The sequence below is a fragment of the Alligator sinensis genome, unplaced genomic scaffold (genome assembly GCF_000455745.1).
Source record: "Alligator sinensis unplaced genomic scaffold, ASM45574v1 scaffold4_1, whole genome shotgun sequence".
Taxonomy (NCBI): Eukaryota; Metazoa; Chordata; order Crocodylia; family Alligatoridae; genus Alligator; species Alligator sinensis.
The window spans coordinates 4075853-4086590 of NW_005841887.1; the positions used below are offsets into that span (position 1 = coordinate 4075853).

The 10738-nt window shown below is 44.0% G+C and overlaps 1 protein-coding gene across 12 annotated transcripts in view; it reads left to right on the top strand.

The window, feature by feature from the left end:
- MUC13 (mucin 13, cell surface associated) overlaps nt 1–8981 on the top strand; it is a 32068-nt gene extending 23087 nt beyond the window's left edge. For all 12 annotated transcript variants that reach the window (XM_006017930.2, XM_025196997.1, XM_025196996.1 and 9 more), the window contains 6 exons: nt 556–687; nt 3201–3315; nt 4193–4230; nt 5031–5118; nt 6218–6455; nt 7781–8981. In XM_006017930.2, coding sequence (XP_006017992.2) covers nt 556–687; nt 3201–3315; nt 4193–4230; nt 5031–5118; nt 6218–6455; nt 7781–7831 — 662 coding nt within the window. In that variant the 3' untranslated portion in view covers nt 7832–8981. The remainder of the gene's footprint in view (nt 1–555; nt 688–3200; nt 3316–4192; nt 4231–5030; nt 5119–6217; nt 6456–7780) is intronic.
- The last annotated feature ends 1757 nt before the right edge of the window (nt 8982–10738 follow it).

The window sequence follows — 10738 nt, forward strand, 5'->3', positions numbered from 1 at the left end:
TCTTTCCCCATTATACCTCTATCCCAACTTTAAGCGATGCTGTTGCACAGTGTTCAACATCTGTATAGATTAATATAGTGTCTGATTCTACCAATAGTCCTCCATATGCTCTGATCTGGACCCAGAAATACCATGTACCAAAGTATAATTCAAGATGGAAGTAAAAGTTGAGGGTAGGGGTCATGCCGTTTTTAAAAACAGGTTAAGGGAAGAAATGTTCATGAGAGCTTTTTGTTAAAGTTGGGGAAGAGCAGAACCTTTTCCGGACTGGAGAAAGTAAGGCTTTTTGGCAGTATATCAAGTTAGGAGTGATGAGAAATCAGCAACTGTGATAGGATAGGATCAGCAGCATTTGATGGGAAAGAGGGGGAAAGGTCTTCAAGACTGTGAGTGTTCATTCAAAATAAATGGGGAGCTGTTGTCCTAAATGCAGCTTAACACTTAAGAAATACTAAGTATATAATATGTAGGATAGTCAGCCATCATGGTGCTTTATATTGCTAATGCTAAGTTTTACTTTCTAACCAGCCTTTGTATTTTTAATTTTGCTTTTAGCGCTCAGCGAATGTGCTGTGTATGGATGTGATCCGGTGACCACTACGTGCCAAGCATTGACTGATGGGCTACTAGTGTGTGAGTGCAAAGAAGGGGCATTCAAGAAGAACCAGGAAGACAGAGTTTGTTCATGTAAGAAATGTGCAAGTTTTATAAGTGTCGGGGATGGTTTCATTATTCCTCAGTTACACTCTGTATCAGGGCCATTAAGAAAAAAAAAAGATGGATTTCAGGTAGGCCGGGCCCCTGCAGCTCTGAAAAAACAAGTGTGAAGGCCCTGATTAAGCAATGAGCATTTGCTTAAAACTAAATGAGAGGCAAGAATACGTGCTTAAAGCCATCGTGGCTACAACATCTCTTTAACACTGCCTTAAAATGAAGCACATTTTTAGCAACTGCATTCCAGTTCAGTAAAATGCATAAGTATTTGACTAAGTTTAAGCTTCTGGATATTACCTTTGAAATTAGTGAGGGACTACCTACTTGAGTGCTGCGTGTGGACCGGACCTCAGGGTCTAAATCACTGAATAAATAACAGACTCACATAGCCCTAGAATAGCTAGATAGGCTTCTCCCCTTGCAAGTGCTTCAGGGGCCTGTGAGAACAGGGGACCTGATGGTGCACACCAGTAGTTCACAAACCACAGGCCTTTTTCATGTTGACAGTGTTGATGAATCAGAGTTCCCTTCTTTTCCCAGCAGGATTTGGTATTATTATGTTGCCTGCCTGCTGATGTCTTTGGGGTCTGAGGTTCCCCCCCATTTATTCAGCTTTATTCACTTCCTCATCACCTCTCAGGCAGCCATCAGCCTGGCTACTTCCCCTATTCCTACTCCTACCATTTCATTGCCAGGTTGCCTTGGGTTTTCAAGCTGGTATTTATTGCTGCATACTGCACACCTTGACAGCTCTGCTGTCTAAGCCAGCATTACCAACGCACCACATTCACAAACCACGAGAACTTGAATATCACAAAGTTTTCCAGATAATAAACACAGTGTCTTCAGTTACCATCAGTTGTTTTAAACGTCAAGGCTTCTCTATATGCCTTCTCTTCCAATCCTGGGTCTAGCACTGACAGAGCGCATGGCAGAGTGCAGTTATGGAAAAGTGCATGGCTTGGGAGCAGCCCCTATAGCTCGGACTGGACCCCAGAGTCTCTCCCAGAGCCGTCTTTAACTCCCATGAGATGGAAAGCCTCTGGTCCGTCCTGGGATGCTCCAAGCCATCTACTCAGTGCACTCAAGAGGAGTGAGTGGATGGGGTTTATTCTCTCTCAGCTGGATCTGTGGTCCAAAAGGGAGCCCTATTAAGGTGCCTATGAATTACAGTCACGTTTTCAAGCTGTTTCCTCCAGCTGTGATGGCTAGAAACTTTATTGCTATCATTTTAGCGTCACTTTGCCAAGCAATTGAAGTTCTTACATAATAGATGGCTTCCAATACCTGAGGCTTTAGCATCCACACCAGGTATTGTGAATTGTATGGATGGGATTCTCAGGAGCCTAGCCATAGCTGTGGAGGAGGCAGTCCTGAGAAATGTCTAGGGCGGCGTGGCTATCAGGGTTCTGGCATGGAGCAGAAATCAGGCAAAGAAACCAAAGATCAGGAGCTGAAGCCCAACATCAGAAACTTGAGAGAGTCCAGAGAAGAGCCACTCGTATGATTAGAGGCCTGAAGGAGGAAAGGCTGATAGATATGGGACTGTTCAGCTTGGAAAAGAGACGATGTCACGGGGATTTGGTGGCAGCTTACAAATATATCAGGGCAGAGCATCAGGGGCTAGGCGAGCAACTATTCACCAAAGCGCCCCAGGGGAAAACCAAGAGTAATGGTCATAAACTCCTAAAAGAAGGTTTCAGACTGGATATAAGGACAAACTTCTTTATGGTTCATGTGGGATAGACTCCCAGCAGTCCTTTCTGCCCAGAGCTGGGGAGCTGGACCAATGATCTCACGAGGTCCCTACCAGCCCAAAACTTCTGTGTGACTCAGAGCTAGGGTACCAGAAACAAGAGTAGGTAGGAGCCAGGACAGGACCTGGAGGCAAAGCTGGGCCTTAGCGGACTTCACCCAGCTTCAAGGGAGCAGCAGTCTGCTCCTTCTGCTATGACTGCCTCTGAGGACACGGCTGGGCTTCATAAGGGTTAAGGGTTTCCTGTGGCATGTGGCTTCTCCCTATTATTTCATGCTGTGCGTGAGGCTATGCAAATATTTGTGCTTTCTGGACTAGGCCCGAGAAGGCCATAGTCTTCTGTTCAGTTTGCACCCAGGCATTATGAATGATTTGCTGTGACATCAGACCGTTGGTCATTGCCCGGTCGCCTGCACATGGAATCCACCCAAATTTTAATTCCTGGCTGTGTTGATGGTCCAAGCAAGGACTGACCTTTTGCTTTGTGCTTCTACTTAGGGTCTAGTTGTATGTGTGTATAACTCTATATACAAAACAACAATATTCCTCAGCCTGCCCGGGATGAAGAGCTTCCCAAAGATTAGTAAAACCAACGTGGGTTTTGCCATGCACCTCGGTATTGGCTGAAAACGTCAATCTCTACATGTTGCATCATTAACTCCCTATATCAAAATGTCCATTTTCAGGCTCTCTTTAAGGTCACCTTATGTTTTTTCTATTGGAAACGCAGATTGCCGCAGCACGTGCACCAGCAAAAACAACGAACACTGCACTTACAACAAGACGGGTTTTCCAATTTGCAGTTGCCTTCCTGATTTTAAATTACAAGAGTCAAAATGTGTGGCGTGAGTACTCAGCTGTTTTGTAAGCTTGCCCAAAGGCAACACCACATTTAAAACAGAGTAGACCTGACAATATTGCTGTCTGAAACTATTCAAGTTAAATAACGTGAAGTCATCAATGCACGCTGGGCAGATATGTGGCTTTGTATCAATGGGAGAACCTCCATAGAGGGCCATGGGGATTAGGCACTGGGTATCTTGCGTGGGTCTCTCAGAAAAGTGTCTCCTCCAGCGCAGGGTTGAAACCCATTAGTGGAACAGAGGGGGAAGCTGCCCACGTTACCAGCCATACAGTCGCTCTGCGAACAGGCTGTGCATCCGGCTCCTTTTAACTCTGCCGCTTTCCCAGAAAATGTAATGCTCACATCAGCCTTATTTCAAACTGGCAGCATTAGGGTGAAAAAATGAAAAGATGTCAGCAATCAGATGCCCAAAAAAACCTTCGATAACCCCCGGCCAAGTTTTCTACAAGCGATTTATCATTTCAGCCAAATGATCAGTGCCTCACTTGTGGGTACCCACTTTAAACAATTTGTCCCTTAAAAAAAGAAACCTGATTTCAGAGATGAGTGCTTGGAAAATTGGGTGATATTAAGGGGACTAATATTTATTTAATGTCAAAAAGATTCTTGCCTAAAATTGCTAGTCGTTTCTGGAAATTTTGGCTGAAGAGATTTTACTTGAAAAAGGTATACTGGTGCTCCTCAGTTATTTTTCTTACTTGTAACTCTGCCTAGAGAAACAACATGGATTTTGAGTTCAGATGACAAGTGTGAAATCTATTATGGTGGTGGGATGGTTGACATTAGTGGCTCCTTATTTCTTGGTGCTTGCTTGAATTGAATAAAAATGACATCTGTTTTCGTTTCCTATCCCTTAGATGTCCTGTTGGCTATTCTGGAGTAGAGTGTGAGAACAGTGAGTAGAGAAGTTTCTAACTGTTTATTTAGTTAATACCTTTATTATGCCGATATTATTTCATTTAATGTCAAAAAGAGTCTTTCTATTTAATAGCAAGAATTCCAGCAATGTCTAATCTGTGGAGCTGCTGTGCAGGATGTACAATAGCAGCAGTTACGGAGACACAACCCCAGCATGTTAATAAAAAAAAAATAGGGAAGGATGAGTGAGGATGCAAAAGTCCTCCACTCAAATAGAGAAAGCAACCAGAAATGAACAGAGAAGCGTGCATCTTCCTAGTGGTGACATGGGACTAATTCACTAGATTTAACTGGCCAATTCTGTTATAACATGGACAAGGGAGTACAGACTACAGCTCACTCTTTTGTTAGTCATGATGGCTCTGCAGCAGTAAAGCGTGATGGATATTTTATTTTATTGACCACAGTTAGCAGATACGTTCCTGTTCCTATGCATTTCTGAACAGCATTTAGGAGGAGTTTGCCACCTCTGAGCATTTACCATGAGCTACGGAGAAAGAGCTGCACGGCTACGACACGGGACAGTTGGTTTTCCCGTCTGTGTCGCTCTGCAGGCCATTGCATAAGGGGAAACACAGCAAAGAAATGTCATGCTATATAAGTGTAAAAAAAACCCACTGCTGATCTCACTCAATGCCCTAACAATTAATACACAAAGAAAATGTGTTCTGATGGGATTTTACTCCAAAATGTATTCATTTATTCTTAAGTGAAATGAAAGGCACTCACATTTTCAGTATTCACTATGAATTTTTCATTTTCCTCTCTCTTTTTCAGATTTCCTATTGATCGTTATAATATTGGCTTGCGTACTTGGGGCCGCTATCCTCATCTTACTTTCAGTGGTCATTTACTTATCAGTGAGGTACGATAATTGCTTTGTGGTTATTTAAAAGGAGAGGCTGTGCTAAATTCTTACGGACAGAATGAGACAGAGTTTCACAGAGAAGGGGAAGATGTCTCAGGCTGCACATGCAGGTGTGGACACATATGGACATACTAAATGGACACACCATTACTTCAATTTTGCTGGGAAATTTGTACTAGTAGCTGTGTGTTTATTCCCCTCATGGGCAGGTTGTGAGCTCCCCTAACAAATATGTGCTCACGTGGTTGAGAATTTGAGCCTGGAGGTCTGTCTGGTCTTCAAAATGTGTGCACAGGACTGAACTGGGCCGTATGTACTTAATGCCTGTAAATTCATATTCTTGCCCCAAACCCAAGAAAACTTAAACTGAAGGGAACTGAGAGAGCTTGGACTCTGGAGCTCAGGTTCAATACCCTCCATGGTAGCTATTCGCTGGTCTAAGAGTCTAAGGGCAAGGACGGCAGCCATGGTCTTTGTACTCCTTCTATGGGATTCCCAGCTACTGGATATAGAGAAACAGTGACCCAGTAGCCCCTTTCCCATGCCAGCTCCTATGGACCTTACCTACTATTTGGCCAAGAAGGATGTCAAGAAGCCATTCAAGCACAGCTACTTTGCCCTTGCTCTCACCCCACCCTTGGAGTGAGGCAGGACAACAGTCTTTGGGCACCTTCACATGTGCAGCAAGGCTGCTCCAATGTGCTGTAATGACAGTGTGCTGGAGCAGACTCAATTGAGTCTACTGGAGCATGGTATGTCTTTTTATGCTGACATACCAGTGGGCTCCAGCATCTCATGTATTAGCATGCCTACACTGAAAAATGGTGGTGGGGGAGCTTTAGTTAAAACACCCCTGCTGCCATAATACACAAGACAGTCTAATTAAAGCCAGAGCACGTGTATAAACACCCTTTGTGAAAAGCCCTCCTAAGGTGGACATATTTCACAAAGATGGGCAAAAGCCATTGGCAGCAATAATGGCTTTCACTGCAGACGTCACAACTGAACTGAAAGAACATGGAGAAAGGGGGTGAGGAAAACTTAAGAGGCAACTAAAAAATAAAGCTGCTTATAAGATGTTCTCTTCCCATTAAAGAACAACAAGGAAATCCGATCCAGAGAAGAAACATTTGCTAAACTTGAACAAGCGAAATGCAGAAGAAATATCCAATGGAAGTTCTGGCAGCAACGTTGAGGCGGGGGGCAGAATCTTCCCCAGGATCAAAACTAATATGGGTCAAGCAAACCAAGGATTTGAGGGAAGTAACCCTTACGCAGCGAACCCACCAAATAGGAACTACCTTCCCGAGAAGGATTACGAGTATGATGATGACGTAAGTGATTTGTGCATGGTTATGAGGGTTGTGTACCTTGACTCTAGGAATGGAGACAAAGTGCCAAAGACAGTAAGCAAAGTCCTCACCTCTGCCCCAGCACTCATACGCTAGGAAAAATGTTGGGAGTGGCAAAAGGTGATCGAACAGCCCTGGATCCACAGGGTAAATATTCAGCATAGGAGCTGAAGAAGACCGCTCCAGGCTGTCTTCTGAGGACCCCATTCTAAGCTCCAAGTGTGGGGGTGTCTTGTGGGGGGGAAGGTAGGTGTCTAGGTGGGGTCACCCAGAGTTGCTGCTGTCATATCAGGCATATCTGCACTGCAATCAAAGGTGAGAATTGCTCTGTCAGAGACATCCTCCTTCCCACGTTGCCCCATGTCCGAATAGGGGATACTTGCTTGGCAGCTGAAGCCTGAGTGCTGCAGCTACCCCGCTCTTGGTAGATTAAAACCAGTCTGTGTCTACTGCACTTGCACCTTCTGATTGCAGCATTAGACATAGCCTTAGACATGACCTTAGACATTCACACCTATGGCTGCTTCAGCCCTTGGAACAGCCCAAGGTTGGCTGCAAAGGTATCTTAAAGGGCAGAGTCTCGCCCATCGTTTTAGAACAGCACAGGGAGATCTATAAAGCAGAGACCCGTTATGTAGGTGGAGGTTTCCTGGCATGATGAAACCCACTGCCTGTGTTTTATTCAAAGTATTTTGCCTCTTTCTGCTCAGCAGTTGAGCTGCTGAGTCGTGTGGCACTCAGGTGGCTGCTCTTCATACATAAAGAACATGATGGAGATCAGTAAAAGATCTCCGTGTGCTGTGCCCTGCACCCAGGCTGAGAAAAGCACGCTGGCAGGACAGCACTTATTTGCAGATCTTTGACAAGGATTTTGGATCCAACTCAGGAAAGCCCTCATCTTCTCAACTGAATTAAAAATTAGCTCATGTGCTTAACTTCAAGCATGTGCTTAAAATGCTTTGCTGAACTGAATCCTAATCCCGGAAGGTGAGAAACAATGGTAAGTCTGGCAGCGCATATCATACAAAAAGCTGCTGATGAAAAAGCATCTAATTCATTCAGCTAAGCATCTAATTAACCATGTGCTCTGAGCCATACAGGTACAGCTTTGGTTGGACTTCTGCTTATCAAGAAAGTTAACTTTTCACCAGTGAGAATTTGTCTCAAAATATAGTTGCTTCAAAAGGTGTTTCGTTTTCTGTCGAAGTTGATGCTACGCAGAAGGGCTCCAGCAGGACTCATTTGGAGGGTGGTATTTTCTGACCCACCAACTCTTTCATGTTTTTTTTTCTTCATCTCCTCTCCAGTATGAAATGTCAGCAAGAGGTGATGGCTTCAGGTTGCAGCGCAGATCCTGATTTTAAGTAGCTCAAGAGACTGCAAGGCTTCAAGAGAGACAATGGACCAGATGGGTTCTGCAGCTTCTTCACTAATAGGATGATCTCAGCTGGGTGGCAGATAGAAACCTTTCAACACTCCCTATCCTCCTGACAGCACCTCTTTGAAGAAGACATCAGCCTTAATTAACCTCTTTAAATCAATACCAATAAAAATGGTACCAAGATGTCCTTAAGGGCATGAATAAGCTTCTCCATCTTAGGTTCTGACCGCCCAGGTTTCTAAGGCAGTGGTAGATCAATGCAGCTCTATCAATCGCTAGCGCACTCAGGGTAATGACACTTTAACCACCATGCCACCCATCCCTGCTCAGAGATGTTCCAGATCACTCGATGATAAAAATGCCTAGGCTCACTGCTGCTACCGTTACTACCCCAAGCAAACCTGCAGTGGTGTTTAGCATGCTGGGACATTGCCAAAAGAGTGTGCAAGTTTAGTGTAAGTCAAGGCTGCTAAGAACTGCCTGTGATTTCATCCTCCTTTAGGTGCATCGATCTGCCAAAGGAACGGTCCAACCAAGGAGCTTGGATCTTAATTGAAACCCACAGTTGCTCCTGTGATAAGAATTCAAACAACCAGGAATTAGAATAAGTATAGATTCGAAATTGCTTCCCCGTGCCTCTTGTTTGAGAGGGCTCAGTTCTGAACCTGAGCCACATACACATACACTTTCCTCCCCATGCAGCAACATGGCTAATACCTCAACACTATAGCTCCTGGGCAGAAGCTATAGTTGTCTTATGTAATTTGTGATCACTTTTTTTTCTCTGGAGTCAAGGAAGGCAGAAGCCTTTTTACTTTAAATGGTTATAACTCTGTGAAAAGCATGCTTGACTTTTTTCTCTTTGCATTTCTAGTTTCTCATACATCTTCAGTGTTTCTTTGTACCTCCAGCAAATCTTTTTTTAATGATACGCAATCTATAATTTGGCATTTAAGTAGGTTTTCTATTGACTAAGGACAGCATTTAAAATACTGTACATATATTTAAATAGGTTTGTTAAATCTAAAATATAATTTGATTGAATTGAATGTTATGTTTTCTGATGCTCGTTCTTGATATGTGCAAACTAAACAGATTCTGCTCAGTAAACTGTTTGATATAATGCTGCTCAGACAAATTTGATTTCTTTTCCACCAACCAAGGGGCTCTGTTGTACTTTAAAACTTAGCAAGGGAATACAAGCATCAGAATGTGTACCTGAGACTAGATTTTGAAAACCCAAAAAGGCAGAGAGTGGGTCCAGGAGCTTGGTTTATTCCTATCACTCATTCAGAGGCACTCATTCAGTAGAAAGTCATTACACCTTAATACAGCCATAATATTTAGACTTGGGAGGTTTGCACATACATTTAAATAGTTTTCAAGAAGAGTTGGGCACCTAGCCCACTATAGCCCCTTTGAAAATTGCAAAGCGGGTGTATCAAAGAGTTTCTATGATAACACCAACCTTGTCCCTATGCATACATGTTCTTCTGTGGATGGACCTCAAAGTCTGTAACCATCTCACAGAAAATGAAATTCTCCTGTCCCTCCAACAGGCTTTTGTTTTCATGGGAAAAGTGGCAGGTTTGCTCCTCCTGATACCCATGATGTATGCAGCTATACGTTCTCCTCCCCACAAGCACTTTCAGTCTTTGAAAGTAATTAGCAATGGTACTGGAAGGCTACCAGCCCATTGTAAGGAATATAAGATAAGTGGCATGGCTCTTGTATCCAGGATGGCACTCAAAGGCTTATTCTTTTTCTCTTGTTGTCTCACCTACCACACAGGCCCTAGGCAAGGTTGGCTATTAGGAGGAACTTTCTGACTATGATGGTGGTCAAGCATTGGATCAGGCTACCTAGAGAAATTGTGGACTCTCCATCTCTGGAAGTTTTCAAGAACAGGTTAGATAGAAATTTGGCTAGGGTGGTTTAGCCAGGGACGACCCTGCCTTGAGCAGGGGCTCAACTAGATGACCTCATGAGGTCACTTACAGCCCCACTTTGCCATGATCCTATGTACCACCAAACTGCATGAAACGTAAATGAGAGTGACCTTGTCAGTAGAGATCTCAGGTCAATAAAGACAGTTGTCTGAAACCTTAATCTGAACACGTTTGCTTGGGCATCAGCACCTGCTCTGGCCGGGCACTAAAGCCCACGTCCACCAGCGGAAGACCAGATCCACAAGCAGAAAGCTGAAGATATCGTGAGGCAGGCAATTGTGGCCATACTTCTGTCCCAGCTGCGCCAAGAGGTGTTGCAACTCAGAAGGGTTTGAAATATATTTTTTCAGGCTTAACCAGGAGTTAAAGATTAATGAGCCTTTCATGAGTGGAAGGTGTATGAAACTTCAAGGTCAAAGTCAGCAAGACACATTGCTAGAGCTGTCAGGCGTTCATGTCATTTGGACACAGAGGAATTTTAATTGGCTTAACTCAAAGTTTAGTTATGTAGCAACAGCAGCATCATTTACCTGTTCTAACTGCGCTCGAAGGGTCTGCAGTCATTCTGATCAAATCACTATTGCTCAGGCTTCCCAAGTCAGATATACATGCTTTCTCTAGGCTGAGATGCTGAGCATAGTTGTGAAAAGCAAGTTGGAAAGGCAAGCTGAAAAGTGAACTGAGAAAAACAACGGTGTGGAGTTTCATGAGCATTGTCTCTGAGTTTAGAACAGGGGTGGCCAAAATGCGGCCCACGGGCCACATGCGGCCCACCAGGCCGTTCTATCTGGCCCGCGGGGGCCCCTAAAAAATTTAGAAGGTTAATATTTATCTGCCCCTGGCTGCCTGTCATGCGGCCCTCGATGGCTTGCCAAAATTCAGTAAGCGGCCCTCCACCCAAAATAATTTGGTTTAGAAGGTCATTTAACCTGTTC